A 25,385-nucleotide genomic window follows, 5' to 3' on the forward strand; every position below is an offset into this window, starting at 1 on the left:
CCCCTGTTTCGAAGCATAACCACCTGGCTCTTCCCCTCACTTCATGCCATAACGGAAAAACTCGGCTAACTGCAATTCGTGGAACAATCGATGGTCATTATTTGTCATCTTCATTCTTATCATCTTCCTCTTCTTTCTGACGGATCTTGACGTTGATCTTTCCACTCCATCCCTTAGATATCTCATACTCTGCACCGAGTACGAGGTCCTTGGCCACAAGTTCTCTCGTACGTCCGAGAGACTCGATGTCGGCAATACGCTGAAGCGTATCCGCAAGGAATTTGCGGAAGCCTGGCTCAGCACAGATCTCCTTGAATGCGCGGTGCATAGGAACGGAGCTGGCTCGGACTTGAGCGGTACTGGTAATAGTATAGAGATTGAGACGATCGAGATCGCGGATAAAGTCAGATCGCGTCATGATCTGCTGGGCCTTGTGCATCTGGTATGTGGGCAGGACGTGGCCGGTGATGTCGTCATAGGTCTTGTCCATTTCCTCCTCCTTATCGACGAGAGCCTGAGCAAGAACCATTGCTGCCGACTAGGTTGCTGTCAGTGCCTGTATTCGTATTGCTGTAATGCACGAGTCTGTCATGTAGAGAGGGAAGAGGCCAGAAAAGAAAATTGCAACTTACAGCCCATTTCTGTTGATCCATAACATCATCATCCATCTCCATGCCCAGAATCCAGCATTGATTGAGAAACCAAGTTTTCTCTGTCTCCTTGATTTTGTCGCATGTCATCAACATGTCTGTAGACTTAGCGACGCGATTCAGGAAGGATAATCGACCGCCAACAAGGTCATAGACTTCCTCAAGGAGTGTCTTAGGGACATTCTCTTGGAAATATCGCTGCCGATACTTTTGCAAAGCGGCAACGGCCTGAGATTTAGGCAAGTCGTGGACGGATGTGACCTCCATCCGTGTTGCCAACTGCTTGAACCGCTCGTAAACCCAGTAGTCGTCTGTATTGAAGACCATCGTGACAAGATTAGAAGCAGCCCATTGTTCAGCTCGCTGCTGCAATAGCTCCAGCAAGTCCTTGCCATCATCGTCGTCGCGAATGAGATGGCACTGATTGACGATAACAATAAGAGGCTTGTTCTTCTTTGCCCGGTGTAACAAGGCAACCTTCTCCAATTTGTTCAAAGCTCTCTCGATATCGAGTAATGCGGTGGTGTCCCTAGGACCTCGTTCGCTAAAGTAGCCTCCTATGTAATCCTCATCTATGTCGCAAAAGAGTTAGCCTGAAAAAAAGATTACTGACGACGCTTGATATTGTGACTGCGGTGCCTGAAACATGAAGAATATTCTATATCCATGTCACACGTAGATAGCAAAACTTTTTGCTCGTAGCCTTATCTTCCATGGCAGCCTCATGCGTATAGATAGACAAGACTAAAATCAACAACCCTTCAGTCTTTAGTATCAAGTCCGCAGATAATAAGCCTTAGAAGCCAAGCATAATAATAAGCTGGCCCTATGGCAACATGTTATAGGACCATAGCTTTTTTGGGTTAGTGATTTCAGTTCCACGGTGACATAAAAAGCACGTCCGACACCGTCTCCAATCTTTGAAGTGAGAAGAGGAGTTACAGCCCCTTGAAACTTCAATGCAATGAACGACCACTTCTTGCTAATATATGCTCGCCCGCCCCTCGACCAAGCAAGCCTGATTGCTGTCAGAAGTCGTGCCTCCTATCCAATGTGCAATAAAACAGAATTGGCAAATGACATCAAACCAATTCCATCATCTAACACAAACTGCTTGGACCGTTCAAGTCTTGGTAAGTTGGCGATGCCGTCCTGTAGAGATTGCCGCATTCGGCTTACTCCGTGCCATACCAGAAAATCGCGTATGTATATGATGGCGTACTATGATTCGGCTGGCCTACCCACTCAATGAGACCTTATCTGGCTCCAGCGTGTGTTGCAATGTCGGAAAGGGCGAGGAGCAATACCCCTGCGCCTACCAGTTGACAATGTTGCCATACCTGTTTCGTCCACTGATTGCAGCTCTTCTCGCAAACTTGAACAATAATTTGAGTAAGTGGCATCAGTTTCCGGCTTTGGCACAGCGCCACAATGCCGACACAAACGCATTTGATAATAATGCATGACCTGCAAAGAACATGATACGCCGTCATGTTACAGAAATCGTGGACCTAACACTGCTGCACCACCAAAATCCATCACATTCCAGTGCATACGTTGACGAAGACACTATCTCGAGAAGTGTTCGAAGCTACTGCTCGTCCCAGGAGGAATCTTCCTGGAATCTGTTTCTGGCTGCGAAAGTAAGAGCATGTGAGGGCTCCACACCACCACTCTTAACAATATTCATCTGAAGATGTGTAGGGGGATCGGCAACAGAGGCATAGTTTCTACGCTTGCCTCGAGAATCCCAGTCGACTGAAGTGTTCTTGAGATCGCATTTTCTTTTCAATCTCATACGCCTGCGTATTATTCCCACAACACCACCTCGTAGCCAACCACAGAAGCTTTTCTTTCATCTTCAGGCACCACATTCCAAGAAACAGTAAACGGAAGCAACTTACGGAATTCATAGTCGAGCGCCTTCCCTAGACGAATTCGAAATATTTCGAGATCAGCATGGGCTTCGAACATGGCGCAGCCATCCCCTTCAATCTTGCGCATCGCCTCCAGTAGCATCGAGCTCTTTCCGCTGCCCTTCTCGCCCATGATGAGATGGTAGTGTCCTTTGTCGGCTCCCATCACGATAGCATCGATCTTTGCTTGCTCTGCCCGCTGGATCCAGTGCTCTTGATCCGGTTCTGAGGGTACTTCCTTCGCAATGGCAGCCAAAGTAAGCACTGGATCACCGGGTTGAAATGCATTCTCCATTTTCTTCAACTGGAGGGCTTTGTAAGACTTGTGATACACATAACCGGCGAGAGCGAATCCGGCCCCCAACACCACGACAGATGCGAGGGTGGTGGCAGCCGATTCCACCATTTTGGCCAACAATGTTGGCGCTCCATTTCCGGCCTTTGGTTGTTCCTGCTGAGGCTCCTCGGATCGTTTTGTGGTTGATTGTGAAAAGTACCGATATGCCGGCCGGCTAATCGGCATCAGCTGGCGCAGGTCGCGTCGCGTGCGACCGCGAACCATTGGTCCCGCCAGTCTTGCGGGCCCCAGCCAGTTTCCCTTCATCACCAGCATCATAGTGACTAGCTGTATCTCATCGACACAATATGATGCTTTCAGGCTGTTTGTTCCGACCTCCTGGAGCTCATTGAAAGAAATGACCGATTGCGCTCTTTTCTCAGGAGGCCTCTTGCGAAACGTCAAACTTCGTTCCCTTCTCGGCGTTTAAGCCACAGGCTAGGAATGAGCTTGTTGGAGCGGGTTGGCTTGGCGTGGCTGTTGAGCTGCCAGGAATCGGTCGGAGATATTTCTCGGCACCGAAGATTGGCCGAGTTGAGCCTTCCGCATTTGAGTTGTAAGATGGCGCTAAGGGGCTGTATAGTCCTCGATAACTCTATACAACATCAGCATCTTCAAAACTCAGATACAAGTACAGAGAGTTTTGAGTTGTTGGAATTATTTCACATAAGTTGAATAACCGTAGTAAGTTATGTAGACCCTCAGGACTACCTAAAAAGTCTTAATTGGTGTTGGACTGTGTTGATACGAAGCAGCAGTTGATATTGCAGCCATGCCATGGCAAACAGGCAATGCCAAACCATACTTTTGATATCTTTGACAGGAACAAGTTCAACACAGTGTTATATTCCAGGTTGGGGGATATGATTGCCGCTGTGTGTGGCCCGTGCCTGTAGGTACTGTCTTCATCTTCATTTGTTGGGTGCTTCCAACTACCTGGCACAGTTCAGATCAGGACAATCGATGAAGCTGACCTCGCTACTTGTCTCTATAAAATCCACTAGCTCAAACAGCTAAGCAGATAGCTAGCGGGCAGCCTATTTGGGACCTCCCAAAGATATTGTGCCCCGCGTATTTCAAGCTTTCATCGACCTGGACGGCACAAGACCACAACACAACTTTGCATTCCCTTTCTCCCTGCATTCAAAGAACCTCGCATTCCACAATACACCCGTTTCTCCACGCGCAGACTTGATTGCCACTAGATCCTCAATGATCCATGGTAATATAGTCATTGCGATACCAACGCCGAATTTTGGCACCCATTTTACCTGGTTGCACGTATTTCGGCATCGCTTTCTTCCCCATCCATTCACTTCATTCCTGAGGAAGAATCTTCATACACATCCACCAGTCCCTTTCAGCCACTTAAATCACAAGTCATCGCAAGATCAAGCCATATGTGCATTTCGACAAGCATGCATCATCAAAAAGCTCACTAGAGACTGCTGAACGTTCTGTGGAACGCAAGAGATTTTCCTTATTGCACACAAGTTGGTACATAGAGTTCCACTTTGCTCTTATCTAGTAAGTCATCAATAACAAAGCGTTGATAGTTTGTTGCTTTCGTCTTCGCTGTTTTGCTGTTCTCGCACATCCCGTTCACATCGCCGCCATTGCCCAAAATGCTAACAAAGTCTAGGACTGCGCTGCTTTACAGAACACTCTGTTGTTTCTTAGAAGCAGAAGATTGGATATCTCTGTCTTGACTTTTTTGCATGGATGATGCTTGTGTTCGCACAATCATACATGGCAAGAAAATCCTGAGCTTTCGAGTTTCTGTGCTTGAATTAGATTTCTGCATCCTTCGCATACTAACTTACACCCATATGAACAGTGCAGGTGGTGTTTACGGCGTACATCAGTTCACAAGATGACGGGACTTAAATACCTCTCCGAAGCAGAGACGCTAATGAAGTCGAAGAAAAGTATCCGCAACCACCAAGCAAGATCATGTATTCTTACTAACTTGGCCAGAGCATTCGAAGTCAGCCCATAATGACAAGGCTCCAGCCACGCCCACTTCTTTGCCGCCTGCACAAGTACCTCTACCTTCTACTCCTATCTCTGCTGAGGAAGAGATACTCAATCGGCTACTGGGTAGCTATCGGGACCTTGAGGATGAAGACAATTACCCCAACCCTGCGCAGGTCCAGTCAAAGTCGAAACAGATTTCTACACCACGTCCAGCGATGACTCCTCAAGGCCAGCCAGAGCTGCCGGACAAGACGAAAATGAAGGGAGCAGAGCCTATTGAGGATGTACAGCCGACGTTGCCTTCTACTAAGAAAATGCTTGTTCGCCGCGCTTCACTTCGACGCGATTCACTTCGACTCGGTCATCTTGCCCGTCTCGCTCTTACAGATGAGAGTAAGAGGCGTCTGTCCAGCATTGTGGAGTCTGAAGTCTCATCAAGCACAGAGCGAGTTGTTACCATGACACTGGCCGAGGTTCCAATGAAACTCATGAGTCCACATGCCCAGATCATCGCTAGAGGAGAGCCAGAGCGCCTCGTATCATTCAAGGTCAACTTTCACCCCATGCTCGATACAATCGGTATGTCCGTGGCGATGGCAATACACCAGGGCTTTGCCGTCCCAATTGATAGACCCATGACGCCGGACACTATTGCGGTGCCTGCGGCGAGCCGATTGCAGGCTAACGATAGAACACCAGCCGATGCTTCGCGTAACTTTTCTCGTCTGCAGAGCAAGCTGAACCAGGTTTCTTTGCCGGTAGTAGCTGAAACATCTGATGCCACTGAGTATGAAATCAGCGGTGCTTTAAAGCCTATCCATGTTGGTAAGGTAGATCTTGTCCCCCGGGCGGCTGCAACCCATTCCAACAACCTGAAGGAAATGCTGGGGAAGTATGAATGCTTCAATGCAAACCTAACTGTCCAAGTCGACAAAGAGATTGCAGCTTTGAATAACATCGACAGCTCTTTCACCATCGGCGACAATTCAGAAACTCCTGTGCTTCCGGAGTTCAATTTCCATCGTGCAAGTGGTAATTTTGGGTCACTCTTTGACCGTAGTGTTGGCAACCTCAGGACTAATGCTGCAGATGCACTGAACTTGCCTGGTTTCGCACAAAGAGGTACGTCCTCTGAGAAAGACTGTGGTGGAGGTCTTCAGACTTCATCCCACAAGGATACGAACGATGGCGGCAATGCTGTAATGGACCCTAGTAACACTCTGAACATTATGACGGACCTTGGTCAGGGAACTGCAGAAACAGAAGCAGAAAAGGAAGGGGGAAATATCACAGACGAGGGCTAGGAACCCGGTCTACCGCGCCCTGATTCACCTACACTAGGCTACAGTGAACATGTTTTGTTCATGCAGTCAACAGTTCAGACAACTCCAGCTCCAGCTCCAGTCGTTCGGCCTTATGGTCCTGCAACCTCTAGCCTTCACAGGGTTCCATTGAGTTTGTCAGCTTCCCCACTTCCACCATTTGGTCCGCTGCCTCCAATTCCAATCAAGGCTAGATCCGCTTTTGCGGTCAATGCTCCGAGTTCGCCTGGACAATTGCGCCGACAAGGTTCGCGATCCAAACTGCACGAATCCAACTTGGTGTTGCCAGGTCATCCAAATGTTTTGAGGAAAAGAATCCCCACAGAACCTCCCCACCTTGAATCCTCTTCACCCATTTCCCTCGCTTCAAGTTCACCAACAATTCATTCACATACAGTCAAGCAATTCTCACAGGCTTCACTCTCATCTTTGAAAAAAGAGGAATTTCCGTCTCTAAGTTCCTACGAGCCCTCTACCTTTTTCTCGAACCCCTCCGGCTCGTCTCCCGAGGAAGACAAAAAGAAAGCTTCAAAGTTACCATCTCAGCAAGGGCTGACATCAAACAAACGTGAAGCAGATTCATCTAAATTTACTTCTCTGGCTGTCCCAACCTCACACAAAGGTAAAGAGATAGCTTTTCAATTACCTTTCCGACACGCCTTGACATCGAGCAAAGGCAAGGGTATATCAACCGAGTTGTCATCCCTACCTGTCCCGAAGTCACGCAAAGGTAAGGAGATAGTCACAAACTCTTCTTCTGCTCCAGTTTCCGGCAAAGGAAAAGACAAAGTGTCTGAGCTTCCGTATCTACCAGGTTCTACTTCAGCAAGAGTCTCCACGAAGAGCAAGACATCGAGTACTGAAACTGACACAGAGTTGTCCTCCGATTCACGCGGTAGTCAGGAATCACTTAAATCCTCTTTTACTTCTCCTCCTGGGTACAAGTCCACGACTTTTCCCGTACCTCGCACTAGTGATACCTTGGACCTAGTTCCAGCACCCCTAAAGATCACACGAAAGTCATCACTGCAGCTCACGCCTGTTTCAGCACAGTCATCAAGTTCGTCGACGAGGCTGCCCACACCAGGAATACCCCAGCTTCCAGACAACGACAACGTGGTCAAGCTAGCTAAAACACTACCTCGTCGAGTCAGCTCGTCACCAGATCTTCGTCCATGTATCAAGACAAGATCTTCAAGCAGCAGAGATATTACTGTTGAGCCTGCTTTCATCGATCCCGTGTCCCGACTACATTCTGCCGACGTTCCCAACAGATCCCGTCATCGTCGCGCTTACGCCATTTCGAACCTAAACAAGTCTACATCATCCAGACTTTCTTTAGTGGCCGAAGGTGACGAAGGCGATCAGGAACAAAACGTATCCGGATCGCAGGAGACCACCAGCGACCATTACGGGGACCCAGAGCTGGAACTTATCACCGACCAGCTCCGGGACCTCCTTGCCGAGTCCATCGATCGGCAGTACAACCAGCGGGTCGCCGAGAACCGGATCACCAATCCGGAGGTCGTCAGAATTGGCGACACTAGGCGCCAACCTTCCCTAAGCGGTATGTACTTGATCACATAATCATTTCCCATACCTCTACATATGTAGATAGATATAGATATATATACTAATGGCTATAGAAGCAGCAGAGACGAGCAGCGGTTCCCGCCACTCTTACGAGGGAACCATGGGTTCCTGCTGCAGCAGGCGCGCTCAGCCTCCAGCCAGCTCAAGCTTCGGGTCGGCTGCGACCCTCGTCGCTCCCGCCGGCGATGGGCCTACCCAGCCCATCGATATTCCAGCAGGGGATATCGCGGTCTCGCTTCTGGCGAGATACCACTCGCCGAGCTCGGCCGGCCGCGGTGGCTCGTCGTTTTCGTCTGGTGTGGGTGGTGGTGTTAGTGGCGTTGGTGGTCCTGGTTCCTCAGAGGAGGACGACCTCTTCGGAGGTCAACCAGACCTGTAAGTCGCGGGTGTTTCTTTGTTTTTTTTTGGGGGTGGCGGTGATGAAGATGGTGGTTTGTTTGCTTTTCTGGGGTGGGGCCATGCCCCCTAGATAAAAGAATCCAAGAACTTCTCTTTTCAACTCGGTTCCATCGGGAATTCTAGTCATATCTATAGTGAGATTGAAGAAATGCTAAACTCCTTTATCAATAGCCCCAATTTGTTATACTCAGCAAGTAAGGCACGTGCAGCCAATATAGTAGCCAACGAGTTCCTTGAGGAAATTGAGCTGGTGGCGGCTAGCACTCCTCGTGCCGTTATTCCTCATGCCGTTCCTCTCCCTACCCGTATCTTGTCTCCAATCCTTGCTGCCACTCGTGTCACCGCAGTTGTTGTGGAGCTTGATCTTCTGGCTTCGGCAGAGCCAGAGGTTTGGGATTTGATCAGCGCTCGTCGCCGTCAGGCTGCCAGCGGGTCGACAACGGTGAGTAATGGTTCGTTGCTCGACCATGCCACCATTTCGTTGGGTTCTAAATCCAGGGAAGCCCAGAGGCAAAGTCGTCTGCTCCACGAGCAGGACAACCGGGCTCGGGCTGCCCGTAAAGAGCATACGCTTACTCGCAAGGCGTCCAAGGCCGCGCTGAAGATCGTGAAGTCAATGGGTGGTGAAGATGGTGGTATTTTTGGCCGATTCCGTTCTGCTAGTAGACATGGCAGTAAAAACTCGGGCTCTATGACCTGAGAAGAATTACTCCTATGTGTCTGTGTGCTTGTACAGTTGGTCGTTCGGATCCTTTTTCCTTTTTTGCAGAAGCTATGCCAAAAGCTATAGAATATTTGAAACCATAAATGTTTCTTAAAATGATAAGATCAGTGAGCAACTCTTCTGCTTCCTGCGTCATATTTTGGGTATATTTACTTATGACCCATGTGTTTAGCGAAGAAGGTCGATAAATTATCATCCTTCCTCGAGTATCATATGTAAGATCTGGCCAGATATTAGTACGTCGTTAATATATTATTCACTTGATATGTTCAGCATTTCTGCAAGTAGCATGAAAGGTCAATCTCGGAAAGGTCGTTGGATTTACTCCTTCATATGGCAGTAGCTAAGGCTAAGCTATTCCGTGCCCTTACGAACTTCGGAACCAAAGTAGGTCAAGCTACATCAATAGCGACTAATTCGGGGATTTTCGCCGTGAGGTGTCGCAGGAAACTGAACACATCAAGTTCACCGTGATCAGTCTAAAAGAAACCCCAATTCAATTCCTATCCAGTCTTGACCGAACAAACCCAGGTCTCCTGCGTCTCAATCGGCATCTACATCAACATTGTGACAAATCTCCCCGCATACCTCCATCATATGGCTCAATCTTTGGCGTACCTCCTCTACTCTTACCGCACAGTCTTTTCCAAGGGCTATCTGTACCTCGCTTTCTAGGCCCGCGCCGACGCCTTCTCCAACCACGACTTCGTAAATGGCTTTAACAGCTTTCTTATGGTCACCTTTCACTACCATGTTCTTCTCTTTGAACACGTTATAGTATTTCTCCAGTACGGTATTCCGATAGTCCGCAGCTAGTGGCTCCCGTACCAGGCTGACCTGCGTGCTCATGGGTGTGTTGAAAGCACCCATATAGACGAGAAGAACCCGGACGTTGAACTCCGCGACTTCCCGCGCGAGAGTCTTGGTAATATCTATTCACGCTGTGAGCCATGTTCATCGCAAGCTATCGTTTTGAATAAGGTGTGAGAACGACTTACTGTCCAGCGCGGCTTTGCTGGCTCCATATGCACCCAAACTCTCCCGAGCCTCAAGTCCAGAGCCACTACTCAGATTGACAATTGTACCTCGTCTCCGAGCCCTCATGTACGGTATTATGGCACGCATCAAACGGTAAGGACCAAAAAAGTTCGTCTCTAGTAGCCCTCTGATTTCCTCCTCGCTGAACGCCTCAACAGGGCCTGCCAAGCCGATACCAGCGCTGTTGACCAGAACATCGATATGAGTGCCTCGTTCTTCTAGATCTATAATAACGTTTGCTGATTTGGTTGAGTTGACATCAAGGCTGAGCCATCGAGCACCTGCTGCTTCAATTTCCTGGACCAGGTCCGGGTTCTTTGAAGGGACACGGGAGGTTGCAATTACCTCGTGGCCTGCTGCCAGAGCATGTCGGGCTATCTGAAGGCCAAAGCCTGATGAGCAGCCAGTAATGAGCCACGTTAATGGCTTGATGGTTTTCGATGAAGATGTCATACTGTAGTTCAGCTTTTGCATGAGATTTCAATCCAGGCCGGGGTTCTCTGTATCCAAAAGCAAACTTATATCAACATGGACAACTTTTATTACCAAACGGATCTGTCGTAATTACGACCCAACACGGAATTTATGTCGTAGGGTTTAACAATGATCCTGTAGATCCCCGCTGTTTGCTGCAATATAGAGTTCCAGAGGCAAGCGGAGATAGCTCTTATCTCCAGTCATCTCGATACCCTGTTTGCAAATATCATACCAGATGGGCTTTAGTGCTGACCATTATAAGGCCTAGTACATACCATTTGTCAGTTTTGGATCATGTCCCTCAAAATTGATGGTCACTATTATTTGTAGTCGCACAAAGGAGCTTCGCGCGTGTGATGTTTAGTAATGCTTGGTGTGCTTGCCCGTACCCCGAGGAGCTCCTAGCCTAACCTAGCTAACATCAATCACTCTAACCTATACATCAATGCTAGACAAACATATGGGAGAGCAATTTTGATCAAAGCCAGTCAATCTTTGTTCAATCAGGGGACTATCAACTAACTGCAAGCATGCTCATCACTACTGAAACCATACGGGCACTTCACCTCCAATACGTGAATTTGTTCTGATAATGGCATAGCTTCATGCAGCTGTCGTCAATTGAACTACTTTAAGCAGGGGGGGGTGGGAGGTTGGGACATTGCGGTGGCCTCTCGATGCCAGCACAAAATCTCTATATTATGATTGGCATCGTCTTCTTCAACGAAACATACAACACTAACACTCCATAATAGAGTATGACACCCAAAACAGTACTCATCACAGGCTGTGGACCAAATGGGATTGGTCACAGCCTCGCTCTCGAGTTCCAGCTACGAGGCCATTTCGTCATTGCATCCGGCCTGAACGATACCCTTCTCGCGCCGTTCCGGGATTTGGGTATAGAAACAGTGGTCCTGGATGTTACGTCCCAAGATTCCATCGCCGCCGCCGTGGGACTTGTCACGAAACTCACGGATGGAAATTTGGATATACTTATCAACAACGCCGGGCTCATGCATATCATGCCGCTGTCAGATACATCAATTTCCGACGCACGGAGAGTCCTAGATGTCAACGTGCTGGGGGTCCTAGCTGTCACGCAGGGTTTCTTACCCTTGTTGATCCCTGCTGCGGAGTCAGGGAAGTGCCACAGTGTAGTGGCCAACCTTGGAAGTGTGAATGAGGTCTTTCGTCCACCGTTCTTCGGCATGTATAACGCTTCAAAAGCCGCGGTTGATGCGCTCAGTACTACCATGCGAAGAGAGCTCATACCGCTGGGTATCAAGGTGGTGCTTCTCAAGACAGGCAGCGTGAGGACGGAATTGTTCAAAGGCGCAATTGGAGATACGAGGTTGCCAGATGGAAGTCTATACGAATCCCTTAGGGACTGGATACAGGGACGAAAGATGCTGGAGTCTGGGCGTTTTGTCGAGGGCGACGAGTATGCGCGAAGAGTGGTGGATGAGCTACTTAAGAGCGACGTGAAAAGTGTGGTGTGGCAAGGTGGTCTAGCGACGCTGGCGTGGTTTCTGACTTGGTTCGGCTGGGAGAGCATGATGGACGGTGCGATGATAAAAGGCAACGGCTTGAATAAATTAAAACGAATCTAGCATGACTATGCAATCATTTACATACGAAACCTTGTCAACAGTTGCATATTGCTCATGAAACTGTCCATCTGTCCGTGATTGGCGGCGAAGGATGCCTTTCCAGAAACTATAGACACCAACAAGCTCAAATTGACGCCTAATCGGATCATCCACGCTTATTCAAATTGGGTTCACGTCAAGCTGCCCTACCTTGCGCACTTCGCGATCCAGAAAATCAGTTTGTTATTCTCCCTCTTTCGCCCTACCATACCATTTTTGTGCTCGTCTAGCCAGAATTGACAAAAGAATGAATGAAATCCCTGGGCCACTTGTTGCGGCAATTTTAACAGATTCACAACACATCGGCTATTACCGACTCAGACTGGAGTCATGACCGGCCAGTTGGGCTTGTCGACGACTTGCAAGAGATTGAAGTTTGCTCTTAAAAGAGTTACCTTCCACGTACATGCCTCTGAGCCATCTCTTGCCTGAACTAGAGTTGAATTGACGGCGGCCGTGCAGGACGCGAAGATTGTCAAAGACCACACATTCCCCGGGTTTCATCTTGTATTCAAAGACGTTTTTGCCATCCTCGAGCAGAGCCTTGAACTCATGGGCTGCATGTTTCCAATGCCGAAGTTCTCTTTCTGCCCCCGCTGGAATATATTGATCTGAAGATTGAAATGGAGGGGACCAGAAGGGCAACAACACTCGTTCGCCATTGTCTTGACAAGAAAAGCCATCCTGGTCGTTTCTCATTCTGTAATCGAAATCGGGGAGAACGGGTCGCGAGGTTGCGTAGGTATGCCCACCGCTTCTGTATTCGTACTTGACCCTGAACCTTTCGAGAATCTTCGTATGCCACCTTTCCTTCTGGAACTCTCTAGCTGCCTGTAAACCGTCGCTGAACATCGATTCGCCTCCCTCGCAGGAGTTCTCCAAACAGTGCAGGACCTGGATCTTCGGTGGATGGTCTAGGTATATCATATCCTGATGAAGACCAAGATAGTCACTGGTATAAGCGATGCTCTCTGGGTCAGGCTTTGAGATGACGTCCCAAGTCTTGCCGAAGAATGTTTCTTGGGCGATACCGAGCATTTTTGAGATATGTTCCACGGACTCTTCAGAGTAAGGAACATTGCGCAAGAATATGATTCCATACGCATCTAGCCGCTCTATTGCATCCACATACTGCGGGCCGCCATCCATGAAGCACTTATAGTCATGAAACACTGATGAAGTTCTAAGCTTCACACCATTCCAAGCAATCTTTGGTGCCTGGGTATGGAAAGGCTCGAGATACTCTCCACGGAAATAAGAGTTGTAGACCCTGTCAGCAGACAGTCGAGTAATGTGACTACCTCCAGTCAAGAAGTCGTGTTTCCAGCTAATCTCGAAGAAGCCGTCCGTGCAGTGTTTTACATAATTAATAGGCAGGTCGTTCGGTATGTCGCTGGTCGAAAATCGCTTCTGGTGCGAGGATGGATTCACGCAACGCTCACACGTACAAGCGTCTCGAAGCCATAACTTATCCAATTTCAAAAGATACTCCAATTTCGGATGTCTGAGATGGATGTCATTCTCTTGTAAAGCAGATAGGCTTTGTTCACACGATGGATCTACCATCAAGCCCTTCATAAGGGCAGCCTCGTCATGATGGTTCTCGCCCAACAAGTGGGCAAGTTCGCTTCCAACGGGATTTACCTTGAAAGCCGGCTTGCCTGCTTGACGAATTGGTGGCCGGAGATGCTCCTCTTTGTCATTTGATGAAGGTCCATCTAAGCTTACACTTGCTGAATACGTAGGTGGAGTGGGATCTTGCACCGGACATTGATTTTGGGGCTTCTTTTGAGGCAAACTTGAGAGCAGTGCGCGCGGTACTTGCAAAATTCGGCGCCTAGACTCTGAGACCAGGCTTCGGTACAGCACATTACGTGATGTGTTTGGTATCGCGAACATTTTAGGAGCACTAGTGGTTTCTCTCAGTCTGTACGGATGAGCAACAAGACTGATTCGATGGCCGTTGACACGAAAGAATGACACTTGCGAGTTGGTTGAGGATACGAACCAGATCTCGATTCCGACTTACTGTTGTCGTTTCTTGACAGAAAGCTTCGCCGCTTCAACTCTGCTGCTAAGATCAGTCAACGACCAAAAGCAACGCACAACACAGGTTTCACCGCATATCTGGCCAATGACAGCAGCTCAATTGCCCGATACCTGCGTGGTCAATGTAGATGCATATGCGGAGCATCGTGAATGTCTCTTGGTCACAAAGCAGGAGACGGGCACGCCAAAAAGCAAGCGATTCCTCATCCATCTCCATCATAGCAATCGTGCCGGCCATGGTCACATTGCCTGCGTATTCGGAGGACAGAGACTACTTGGTTGGCCCTACTGTGCCCCATAGAGTATGCACTATCGCGATGGGGCTAGATGTTGTTATGCGAAACATACTGTCCGGAACTTGTCGTGCAGCAGGCGAGATATGCGATATTATCGTGAGTATTTACCTGGACCCGGAGGTCCCACTCGTCAGGACCTCGTGTACATAAAACCTTGCAAGTTGAAAACTTCTACCAGGAACGTAATTGAAATGTGTACTGAGCAGTAGGATGCCATCCAAAGGAACCACTTATCTCAATCAATATGAGATCTCTGCGGAGATATCCATATTGACCTAGTCGGATGTCGACATTGCTTCAACGAGCATCATGCAACTCTCACAACCATGCTTGCCTGCCTAACTCCCTGCCCAGCAACAGCTATCACAAAATGCTAAACCCAAATGTGATAGGCTTGCATTGCATGCAATGGTGTAGGGCAATCACAGCCGATAGGGCCGGGATAGACTTGTGAGAACCCGGGCTATATCGAGACCCCGGGAAAGGAGATTTAGGGATCTCCAGGGCGTGCAGCAGACTCGCAGTTTTGTCTGTGTGTACAGCAAGATGTTCCGGGCCTCGAGTCTTTGATCGTTCATCCGCAACAGTGTTCTTCTTGGTGACCATCTAATAGTTGTAAAAACTAAGTGATCAATAAAGACGCAAATTGAAACGCGATTTGGGTTTCGAAAACATTGCATGCTGGAGACTTGAGACGGGGCATTCATCACCGAGTCACATTGCTCATCACACTGCAATCACCAACATGAGCGAAATCATCGGTGGCCCTACGGTAAGCCCCTGTCAATAGATAATGATACCCTGGCATCTTCGTTCCGAGTTCATGAAATGATTCGAGAAATTTGCGAGAAAAAGCAACTCCTGGCTTCCAGTTACCATGATTCACCAACTTCCTTCATTTCCGCCTTCTAAAGTTCCAACCCATGATCACAATCATCGACGCTCACACGAATAAATCTCAACGTTTCTCTTGGCACCTACGACCCCACCACCAATGAACTACCAAGTCCACCCCAAGCTACTGCCAGAATAGCGTCAACGTCGGTGCTCCATTTCGAAGCCCACTTGTCATTTAAAAGAACATTACCGCTCGGACGTGATCGCGACGACCCTGATGTTGACGAGTGTCGGACCACTCCCCAAGCCAAAATCTTTGCCTCCATCAGTTATTTCACATTGACCTATCCTTCGTTCCCTTGATGATTTGAGGCGTATTACGCCTTCAGCATTCCTGCCGCTCCCTTTGAGACACTTTTGCGTATACGACTCCCTTAGTCCCGCCCCATAACCTTGGAAGAAGCGGGCCTTGGCCTCTTTATTCCACCAAAAGTCGTTCACTACTGCAAGAAACACCGGAACTGGCGAGCGCCCCCAGGAACCTTAAATATCCTGGTGCCTTGTCTAGAGCATCGAAGACAACCCCGCAGCTAGATTGTCAAGTGGTAGAGCCCGCCGTTGAGACCATTGATTGCTCGTGAGCGTCCGGGAAGAGCTAAGGAGACAGCTTCCAGAGGCGTAGCCCTTTCTCGCCCTCCCCCCTCGACTGCTCGCGGTTCCGCGCTCTCCCGCCCCTATAGCGATCCGCTCGCGAGAGCAACTCCCCAAGGAGGAGGAGGACGACCTTTCTTTTTCAAGATGCCGTTCTCGACCGACTCCTCGGCACAGCCGCCGGTGCCCATCTCCATCACGATATGCGGCGACGGGGGGTGCGGTAAATCCTCCATCACGTTGCGCCTGGTGCGCTCGCAGTGGACCTCGGAGTACGACCCGACGATCGAGGACAGCTACAGCATCACGCGGCGGATCGACGGCGCGAGCTACCACCTGAGCCTGACCGACACGGCCGGCCAGGAGGAGTACCGCGGCATGTGGGCGTCCTCGAACCTCGGCGCCGACGCCTTCCTGCTCGTCTACGACATCACCGCCGCCGACAGCCTGGACGCCCTGGGCTACTTCAACGACCTCATCGACATGGAGGCCGAGACGCGGCTCGACAACGCCAGCAGGGCGCAGAAGGCCGGCCTGTCGCCCAGCGGGGCGGGCGGCGAGGGCAACAGGATGATACCGCCCGTCAAGATCGTCGCCGGGAACAAATGCGACCTGCAGGAGTCCAGACATGTGCCGGCGTCACAGGGCCTGGACTGGGCGCGGAAACGCGGCTGTGGCTTCATGGAGACGAGTGCCAGGCTGGAGGTCAATATCGAAGAAACGTTTGCATTGATAGTGCGGAGAGTGGTCGAGGCTCGGAGACTCGCCGAGATGGGTGTCCTGAATACGGCAGAAATGGACCGAAGAGGAGTCACCAAGCCGTTGACGCCATTGGGAAGCGAAAAGGATAACGATAATGAGAAGAGGGACATGGGTGCAAGAGGACCACGAGCGGGCCAAAACGATCAAATGGGTAAAGGGAAGAGCGGGTTCTGGAAGAGCCTGAGGTGTTGGTAATACCAAACCATCTTACGGAACCCTGTCAAACAGTGCCGGGGGACTATTTGGCCAAGGGATGTGGTTTGGGGGCTTGAAGTTGATTTATGGGAGACTATGACTCGCTGGTAGCGCCGGGACTCTTCCGTTCACGGCCAGGGATGTAAGATATTGCACTCGCAGTGGGCTATTGGCAGGCCCAGCATGACAATTAAGATACGCAGCACGAGGAAAGGGGGACCGGGGAATGGGGAACGGGGGAACCGGGGGGGCTGGTGACGGGCTATGGTAGAAGCTGTTGTTGGGTTGCTGGCTTTTATGATTCCCCTTTGCTTTTACATACAGCGATGGAGCCGGTGATGGGAACGCATTAGCAGTCTGTTTGGTTTAGACGCATTATATCTCATGGCGTACGGAAGAATGGGTTGAGGCTTATGTCTGCATGAAAGCACGCAATGCCTAGGGTTATGCTTTTCCTATTGGAGGTCTACGTCCCTACTATTTCGTTTAATTATCAATACTAACAATAATACAATTATCCCCTGAATGCCTCAAGACGGTGTTCCTGTATGGTCCTTTGATACCCCGTGTCACTCTCTGGGTGGTATGGCAGTGAGATGTTCAACAAATGGACACAAAGCGCAGGGTCTAGAGTCATTATACAAGCAAGACCTTATGTGTCTAACGCTATCCAGGACTGCTTTTGACTCTGAATGAGCAAGTCCTACTGGCGACGGCACTTTATCCGCTCAATCACGTGGAGTATAATTGGGTTTCGCGTTTTTACTATTGCCAAGAGGGAACAGATCTCAGGATTCTCCAATGGCCACAGAATTTGTAAGGATAATTATTGGGCGACTACTCATGTAAACATTCAGGCAACTCAACTCTCATAATTCACTGTAATGGTTGAGAACCAAAATTCTGTGTATTGCCAGTGACTGCATCAGCCTTCAATATACAACTGCTCAGATAGATTTCGAGAGCTCGTTTTGTTAAGCTTTACAACTGCATGTGAATATGCAGTAGACAGCAAGACAATACCAACAGAATAATAAAGTCTAGCCTGTAAATAGGAAGAGGAAGAGGAGGAACCCAAAAAGAGAAAAAAAAATGGAAGAAAAAAAGGACAAAAAAGGTGTTATCCCCAGCTCAGTTGAACTGAACTGGGCACCTTTGGGAATTGAAACCCAACCAGGAGTCGCCCATGGGTGCGAAAGCACCCCAAACTACCACTGCACCACAACGAGTGGGACTTGTGCCCCAGGGCTAACAGTGTTCCCACGCCGGGGACTGGTTGAGAGCAGCTCATTGAATAGACATTATGTAGCTATGGGGTCACTCCTCTGATGACAGAGCAACGTGGGCTGTCGCCTGGTTGCCTAGGTACCAGCCTTTGCTCCCACGATGACAACAGCATAGCTATGCCCTCATCTGTACCCTCAGGCATACTCAAAGCCGGTCACCTCGACGAGCATAGTTCCATAGCAGCTTTCATCCAGCGAACCGGAGTAGACTACAACAACAGAGCGATTAGCTCTGCTGATGTTGAAACCAGCAAAAAGAATAAGCATTACCAAACGATGATCTAAATTAAGTACCTAGCTATCTATATATGATCTCATCGCCAAAATATGCTGCCAAGGTGTAGTATCCTCCTAACGATGATCCTCCTCTAAAAGATTGCATGTCTCGTCACTAATGGCCCCATAATCATGACCCGGCGTTGCCTCTTAGATCATAACATAAATCAGAACATCAAATGCAGTAACCCCACCATTCCAACCACCACAATGCAGAGAATTCTCACCTCGAGGCTACTCGCACCAGCCTGAACAGGGACTAAATTCACTGCCGCCATAGCCGCCATATGTGTGGTCGCAGCAGCCTGGGCCTGACAACTTGGACATACATCTGCGTCACTGTCGGCGGAGATACTGTATCTAGGTCCCATCTGCACACCGATGCCCTTTGACAACACCGGCCAAAAAGCCCCTGCACCCGTGTCAGTTTCCACAGCATTGAAAGCGGTGACTGTCGTCCTGTATATCGTCGACGCCCACGTCGTGGTACGCCCAAGCACACAGTTCGTATCATCGGGCAAGGCGGTCGGTACCGCGAAGGTAGACATCTCACACTCCTCGGTCAGGGTGATATATTCGACCACAGCAACAGCACCGCCTCCATCGACAGATGTGCCCTTCACTGGGACGTCGGTGCTTTTTGCTGGTGTAGGAGTGGGCTGGTCTTGTGGACCATCATGACAAATTGTCGTCACGTAGACCTCGGTGTTCGTGGCAATCTGCCCCATGGGGCAATTCTGAACGGAGGGTGAACAGGCTGTGATGGTGTAGGTGATAAACCTAGTAATCGTGCTCGTAATGGTGTTTATGGTCGTGACGACAGGGGCGAGTGAGAACTGATCATCTTCACTAGCCGTTGTGACTGTTGTTGTAATTGTAGAGCTAGGAGTCGCAGAAGAAGCTGGTAGCTCAAGCTTGCCATCTTTGCATTGGTATTCCTGGTATATCGCCAGAGAGACAGGAACACAATCTGCGGGTACGCCAATCTCGGCAAAAGTGACCACCACCTGTTCGTCGCTCATCTGGCAGAAACCCGCCTCACCCCCAGAGAACGCGTCGTTGAACCAGTGGAGGGCATTGCCAACAACCACGAAAGTGTTATTTATACTACCATAGGGCGATACACGAAGAGGCATGAAGGCAATGCCGGGCTCAGTATTGACGATCTGCCCGCCACTGATGAGTTGACCGTTCGTAAGCCTGAAATTAGAGGCACTGCTGCAGGAAGATGGATTGACGGGGCCGGCGCCGCCAATAAAACCACCATCAGTCTGGCGCTTTTTAGCGCTCGAGCGACTGCTAAGTGGCAGAGACAGCCCAGTAGTTGCGTTTTGGGCAGCACCGCGGGCGGCGATGACTCCCAAGATGATGGGAGTATCATCAAGACCGGTAACTGTTGCAGTGGGTGTTTGAGTCGTGGCTGTGGAGGTAAGAGTGCCCAGAGATGTCATACTTGCCGAAACATATCCTCCAGGAAGGAAAGGAGCCGTTGTTGAGACACTATTCCCATCGTTCGTGAAGTTTGCCATGCAACTGCTGGTTATGGTTGATTCTCGTGACGATGTCATGGAAGAGCTCACGGAAACAAGTCCAACGGGGTTCGGGTCACCCGTAAATTTTGCTCCTGTGGGTGTTGATGTAACCCGTGTTGCAGCAACACCAGTGCATGTGCCTACATTAGCAGTTGTAGACGGTTGGAACGGTTGACAGCTGCCTTGAATATTTGCTGCGCCATCAAAGCCGTTCTTAACGGCTACGAGAGAGCTATCTCCACATTTAACATAATTGCTCATATACAATGCATCATTGTCCTGGTCGAATACCATGTATGTAGCTCGCATGAAGGTATCGCCAAGAATAATGAAGTTGTTGTTCTTGTTGGTATCAGGTGTTGTGTCCCATTGCACACCGAGTTGGCAATGTTCCTGGTCGTTGTAGAAACCAGCATTCCAAATGAACTCGGAGTAAGGCACTGATATGCTCACGTCGCCGAATGTGAAGTCCAGGCTACCCGGCAGTGACTGGTGGCAACACGGGACTCGATAGCCGCCGTCTCCATCATATACAGCGCCTGGAAAGTGGGAGGCGAATAACTCAACAATATCCCGCGGGAAAATGGAGAGGGTCGTGCCACTGTCCATTACAACGCTCAATGGGGAGGAAGTAATGATGGTCGATGCCAAAGACGTAGGCGCGCGATGAGAGACGGATGACAGATTTACTCTGTAATGTGGGTCTGCAATATCAACTTCGACTTTGCCGAGCTTCCCAGAGAACTTGTTGGTGTCCAGTCCTCCAAACACAATTTGCCCTGTAACTGCAATCTGCGGCGACCCTTGAGCACCAAGTTCGAGGCCGAAAAGTCTGCTGTTGGTGTAGTTCTGGTCGTACAGGTTGTCGATTAATGAGTCGTACCCGAGATGTCCTGGTGAACCAGCGTTCTTCCTGCCAAAACCAAGTCCCATGATACTGAACCAGACCCTTTCTGAATCAGTGACCACTCCAAATTGCTGGTCTTGGATTTGAGCACCTGAAAATCGTCAGTGCTGTCATAATCTCACTTGGTCATACAGTAATTTCACTCACCAGATATGAAGAGGTCATCGCTGACATAGTAGCCTTCGACGCTTCCTATGCCGTACTGAATCTCGAACGAAGTGGTCAAGTCAACTGCTGTGGGTGACAGAGTCATGTCGTATCGACCCAATTCCTTGCAGAATTCCGGCACGTTGGATTTTGCGCAGTTCGGATTGAACCATAGCTCATACGATCCGGTGTCCAGGAGAACTTCGACGGCTTGCCTCGTGGTTCCCGTTCCGACAGTAACTAAAAATTCATGTCAGAGTACTGATCGCGAAACTGGTGGCTTAAAATCCTACTTTCTGCCAAGTATGCTGCTCCTACGATATCTGTCACGCCGGCCTGGAAGAATCGTCTTTGCAAGCTTGTTAACCTATCTGCTGACTGTGAGTCGACCCTCTTCAGTGGTATCGATAAAACCTGCGACGGATCCTTGAATTTCTCTGACATTGCGCGCTTGGTGGAATCGTCGCCCTTAGTACTTCCAATCACGCTCGCAAGTAACAAGAAACTCGCCACGGCGAGCTTCACAAAGACTGCCATAGTAAACGGTGGAAGAAAGGCTTGAATACCTGGTGAGCTGCCGCTTAGAGGCCATTCTGAGAGCAAAACAATATATATATTCACTTAAACTGCCCGGCAACGCCTTCTATATAAGGGGGGCAACGAGGAATCTGAATTCAGTGCCACAGAGATCTGTCAGTGGTTTAACAAATATGCAAAAGCACGCTAGTTTGTTCTTGGGCGGTTGCGAGACATTAGTGTCTAGGATGACATTGATTTTAAGGTACTATTAGAAATGAAAGCAACTGCCGCATTCCATTGTAGACACTTGTAGCTTTTGGCAGAGGGATATAAGCACACTTTAGTATGAGGTCAGAGAACTGGTAGGGTCGAGGAGCCCGTAATTCCGGCTAGGCGATACTCCGGATTGAATCCATTTCAATCTCGCAAGCTCTGGTTGCTTTATAGGAATACCTTTGAGACGCCGGTCATCAGGCGCCCGAGGCGTGAGAACGTGGTCCGCCAAGTATGTATGAAAAACTCTTTGAAAGATCTTGAGTTGAGCTCGTAAAATAGCAGTAAAAAGAAGCACAGGTCTACCTGTATACGAGTCCCGGTATATCGTCAAAAACGCCATAGGGTTCCCGTCCTTTAAATACGCCTTTACCAAAGACAACGAGCTCTATGCTGTATTAATCTGAGCATCGACCCAGTCTCTAAATTGCTTGAACTCGGAATACCGCGCATCGTCCTTCTTGCCTTGATATCGGACGACCTTGAGGTCTAGGTCATGCCACTTGTCTTTCTTACCCATCCAACCACCTTTTCGAATGAGGCTCAAAATGGTCTCTTCTTTGGTCCAGCCTTGCTCAGGCGCAACGTCTGGCAGATATGTCGAGCCATATCGTTTACCTCGGTCGGTAAAGCTGAGACGAATGCCGTGTGTGCCAATCTCCCAGTCCATAGCATCATCGCAATCCTCAAAGTCGGTGAGCAACGTGATTGCCACTTCGAGAGAAGGCAGTTCTCGCTTCGAAATGGGATTGAAACGCGTGTCATGAATGGCAGCCGTGATGGCATATGAAGAAATACCGTCCTCCAGGTCTTGCGCTTCAAACGTGCCGATGCAACCTCGGAGGTTTGTATCCCCTGTTCTCGAAGAAACCGTATTCCATGTTACGAAGAGTGGCGAGTCGGTGATCTCTGTAGGCAGCGAGGACGTCGAAGTATCTGGCGTATCGGCGTCCAAGGACGTGCTCGAGCCTGACAAAGGCGACGAGGTATCGCTACTGGCTGCATTATTACCAACCCTTAGCAAGGCAGGAATCTGTTTCTTCGAGCTTCCAGCCTCAGTGGTGGCCTTGCGAAATTCACTGTAGAGCTGGATGGTGTCAGGTAAAGACAGTGGCTTCCGCTGCTCAAGATGAGCTGCCAAAGCCTCGAATGCGAAGATACAGTGCTCCTTGGTCGCCATGCTGTCGTTGCTTCAGAGCGAATCTCGCAGATCCTCACGGTGTGGAACGGTACAAAATACTGGAGCAGGAAAGGAACGAACGAAAGATGGAACACGTGGACGGGCAAGATGTGCACGATGACAATACAGACGATATCAAGTGTTTAATTGTAAGTGAGCGTTTGCAGGTCATCCACTGGCCCCGCGATGTGGTCATTAACCCAACCCACTGGGCGTTTCCCCGCCATGCGATCTGATGGCGGATAAGACGCTCTGTAATAGAAGTGGAATACACAAGCGGCAGCGTGAAAGCATGCGTTTGTACTCTGTACATAACTTGCAGTACAGATAGTACATACTCAAACGCCATCAGTCACTGGGACGAGACGCTATTTCCGGGTGCTCCTGCCAATAAGGTTGGGCCCAGCTGAAGCGGGGCAGCGTCCAAGTGCAGTGGGCTGACCGGAAGACGTCCAGCTTGGGGAGCGGGGCGATCAATTTTGCTGAGTTTGCCCTGGATGTATAATTCCCGGTTAGCATCCCCTACAGCTTGTCTTGTACAGTGTCATGTTAGTCGCAGCTGCGACAAGAAGATTACAGAGCACATCACGAGGGTGCCGTCTCGACATTATCAGAGTTAGGAGTCTGCCGAGTTCGACGAGCACTCGGAAAAGGCAGTGCTTCTCTATTTACCATCGCCACTTCTCTGCTAAGACAGACTTGCCCACCAAAGGTAAATGCAACCGGATGCATCATGCAGTACCGTATCCTGATTTTGCTTGACAAAATGCTGCGCTCACATACCTGCATACATATGCTTACATGACTACCAGATAGAAACATCCGGAGTCGATCATTAGACGTGCGGGGCTTGCAGAGTCCTCGTGGCCCAGTTGTAGACACCATGTCAACTATTGATCTGGGACCACTCGTGGACTTCACGCATACTCGATACGCACTTCACTTATCCAATGGCAAGCGTCTGGTTCTATTTAAGTTGCCGCGCATAGATGGCTCAAGACTTTCACCGGCCGCAAACGAGACAGAAGACGGATGGACGTACTATGCTATGGAAGCCGAATGTCCCCATGCTGGCGGCCCCATGACTGAAGCTCACGTAGATATTGAGGATTCTTCCTACGTGGCTTCATGTCCGTGGCATGCCTATGACTTCAATGTTGAAACCGGAGAGTCAAGTTATGGCATTAAGACATGCACATTCCCTATCGTCATTGCTGACGGTAAGGTCACTTTGCAAGTCCCCGGCCAAACCAAACTCCATCTTTCTAGAATGGATCCTGTGAGTGAAAAGGTCAAGTTTAAGCATACGCCCAGAACAGATTCTACAAAAGGCGTGGTGTATTTGGGGGATGATGCTACCCTATGTGACTGGTGTGTCCATATCCTCAACACGCCAGATCCAGAGCAGAAGATCGAGCTTACCACGCGGTTGTTCTCTATTTACGCAACAAAAGAAAAGTCTCCTAATCCGATGGAGCTTGGTGCGGGTATCGAAGCACCTGATAAGCCACGGCGAGATGACTATGGCAAGCTCAATCCGGGAGCCATGCCGAGGGCTGGAAAGGGCGGCACACTGAAAAGTCGTATAATGATGTTGCACAACCTGGCAAATATTGAACAGTGGGCTATTGACTTGGCAATCGATATTTGTGTGAGATTTGCCACGTTCCAGACCAATTCGCCGGACAAGGCATTGTCACGAGAGCTACCCCGAACGTTCTATTATGACTGGCTCAAAGTGGCCAACGATGAGGCAAAACATTTCAGCCTTTTGCGTTCCAGGCTGGAGGAACTGGGCACTCGATTCGGCGCTTTACCTGTTCATCACGGTCTTTGGGAATCGGCAACCATGACTGCACATGACTTGAGAGCTCGCATCAGTGTCATCGCTCTAGTGCATGAAGCTCGTGGCCTTGATATCAACCCTATGACAATAGACAAATTCCGCAAGGCCGACGACGTGGATACGGTTGATACTTTGGAAATCATCCATAATGATGAAATTACGCACGTCACAACAGGCCACCGCTGGCTCAGCTGGATATGTGAACAGGAAGCCACAGACCCAGTAGAGGTGTTCCGAGACAATGTCAAGAAGTATTTCTGGGGAGCAGTAAGAGGGCCATTCAATGATGAGGCGCGCTTACAAGCCGGAATGGATCCGAGATATTATGAAGCCCTTGATGGTGCCGACTGGAAGGGAGACATCATTGCGGGAGGCTGAGATGAACAAACACACCAGTATGTTGGTAACGGTTAGTGGATCGTATCTAGCAAACCCTTCAGCAGCACCGAGACCCATTGCAGGTCAGTAGGTGGCGGCGAACACTTGAGACGGCCTATTGTTATGTGCATTGGCGGCAATCTATACGTGGTCTTCCCAGATCTTG

General features: G+C 49.5%; 10 protein-coding genes across 10 annotated transcripts; 5 read left to right on the forward strand and 5 right to left on the reverse strand.

Moving 5' to 3' along the window:
- Positions 1–97: 97 nt before the first annotated feature.
- Positions 98–2,972, reverse strand: BKA67DRAFT_592245 (uncharacterized protein; the record flags this gene model as incomplete). Its single annotated transcript, XM_046104817.1, has 3 exons — positions 98–538; positions 633–1,222; positions 2,555–2,972. 3 exons carry the CDS (start codon positions 2,970–2,972, stop codon positions 98–100), a joined length of 1,449 nt encoding a protein of 482 aa, XP_045958078.1.
- A 1,804-nt stretch (positions 2,973–4,776) lies between these two features.
- Positions 4,777–6,184, forward strand: BKA67DRAFT_658150 (uncharacterized protein; the record flags this gene model as incomplete). The annotated part of the gene is made up of 2 exons (XM_046107234.1): positions 4,777–4,831; positions 4,881–6,184. The coding sequence occupies 2 exons, from the start codon at positions 4,777–4,779 to the stop codon at positions 6,182–6,184; spliced, it is 1,359 nt and encodes a 452-aa protein (XP_045958079.1).
- Positions 6,185–6,244: 60 nt separating this feature from the next.
- On the forward strand, positions 6,245–9,137 carry BKA67DRAFT_658151 (uncharacterized protein; the record flags this gene model as incomplete). The annotated part of the gene is made up of 4 exons (XM_046107235.1): positions 6,245–7,769; positions 7,849–8,170; positions 8,366–8,829; positions 9,091–9,137. The coding sequence occupies 4 exons, from the start codon at positions 6,245–6,247 to the stop codon at positions 9,135–9,137; spliced, it is 2,358 nt and encodes a 785-aa protein (XP_045958080.1).
- Positions 9,138–9,461: 324 nt separating this feature from the next.
- Positions 9,462–10,409, reverse strand: BKA67DRAFT_518008 (uncharacterized protein; the record flags this gene model as incomplete). Its single annotated transcript, XM_046097964.1, has 2 exons — positions 9,462–9,850; positions 9,917–10,409. 2 exons carry the CDS (start codon positions 10,407–10,409, stop codon positions 9,462–9,464), a joined length of 882 nt encoding a protein of 293 aa, XP_045958081.1.
- A 338-nt stretch (positions 10,410–10,747) lies between these two features.
- BKA67DRAFT_563237 (uncharacterized protein) lies at positions 10,748–12,069 on the forward strand. Its single transcript, XM_046102654.1, has one exon. It carries the CDS (start codon positions 11,192–11,194, stop codon positions 12,044–12,046), a length of 855 nt encoding a protein of 284 aa, XP_045958082.1. The 5' UTR covers positions 10,748–11,191; the 3' UTR covers positions 12,047–12,069.
- Positions 12,070–14,222, reverse strand: BKA67DRAFT_563238 (uncharacterized protein). Its single transcript, XM_046102655.1, has one exon. The coding sequence runs from the start codon at positions 13,982–13,984 to the stop codon at positions 12,395–12,397; it is 1,590 nt and encodes a 529-aa protein (XP_045958083.1). The 5' UTR covers positions 13,985–14,222; the 3' UTR covers positions 12,070–12,394.
- A 1,843-nt stretch (positions 14,223–16,065) lies between these two features.
- BKA67DRAFT_517843 (ras small GTPase, ras subfamily) lies at positions 16,066–16,875 on the forward strand (the record flags this gene model as incomplete). Its single annotated transcript, XM_046097946.1, has 1 exon — positions 16,066–16,875. The coding sequence occupies one exon, from the start codon at positions 16,066–16,068 to the stop codon at positions 16,873–16,875; it is 810 nt and encodes a 269-aa protein (XP_045958084.1).
- A 1,579-nt stretch (positions 16,876–18,454) lies between these two features.
- BKA67DRAFT_563240 (aspartic peptidase domain-containing protein) lies at positions 18,455–21,442 on the reverse strand. The gene is made up of 3 exons (XM_046102656.1): positions 21,317–21,442; positions 21,024–21,263; positions 18,455–20,967 (listed from the first exon to the last, which is right to left on the reverse strand). The coding sequence occupies exons 2-3, from the start codon at positions 21,127–21,129 to the stop codon at positions 18,605–18,607; spliced, it is 2,469 nt and encodes an 822-aa protein (XP_045958085.1). The 5' UTR covers positions 21,130–21,263; positions 21,317–21,442; the 3' UTR covers positions 18,455–18,604.
- Positions 21,443–22,203: 761 nt separating this feature from the next.
- On the reverse strand, positions 22,204–22,995 carry BKA67DRAFT_592248 (AMMECR1 domain-containing protein; the record flags this gene model as incomplete). Its single annotated transcript, XM_046104818.1, has 2 exons — positions 22,204–22,751; positions 22,896–22,995. 2 exons carry the CDS (start codon positions 22,993–22,995, stop codon positions 22,204–22,206), a joined length of 648 nt encoding a protein of 215 aa, XP_045958086.1.
- An 883-nt stretch (positions 22,996–23,878) lies between these two features.
- BKA67DRAFT_518180 (uncharacterized protein) lies at positions 23,879–25,219 on the forward strand (the record flags this gene model as incomplete). Its single annotated transcript, XM_046097985.1, has 1 exon — positions 23,879–25,219. One exon carries the CDS (start codon positions 23,879–23,881, stop codon positions 25,217–25,219), a length of 1,341 nt encoding a protein of 446 aa, XP_045958087.1.
- Positions 25,220–25,385: the final 166 nt, after the last annotated feature.

This window comes from Truncatella angustata, assembly GCF_020726525.1.
Source record: "Truncatella angustata strain MPI-SDFR-AT-0073 chromosome Unknown BKA67scaffold_4, whole genome shotgun sequence".
Taxonomy (NCBI): Eukaryota; Fungi; Ascomycota; class Sordariomycetes; order Amphisphaeriales; family Sporocadaceae; genus Truncatella; species Truncatella angustata.

Coding starts and splice junctions, on each gene's coding strand:
- BKA67DRAFT_563237 (XM_046102654.1), top strand. CDS start 11,192: ATGACACCCAAAACAGTACTCATCACAGGCTGTGGACCAAATGGGATT.
- BKA67DRAFT_563238 (XM_046102655.1), bottom strand. CDS start 13,984: ATGTTCGCGATACCAAACACATCACGTAATGTGCTGTACCGAAGCCTG.
- BKA67DRAFT_563240 (XM_046102656.1), bottom strand. CDS start 21,129: ATGACTCTGTCACCCACAGCAGTTGACTTGACCACTTCGTTCGAGATT. Junction 20,968..21,023: donor CGATGACCTCTTCATATCTG/GTGAGTGAAATT, acceptor GACGATTTTCAG/GTGCTCAAATCCAAGACCAG.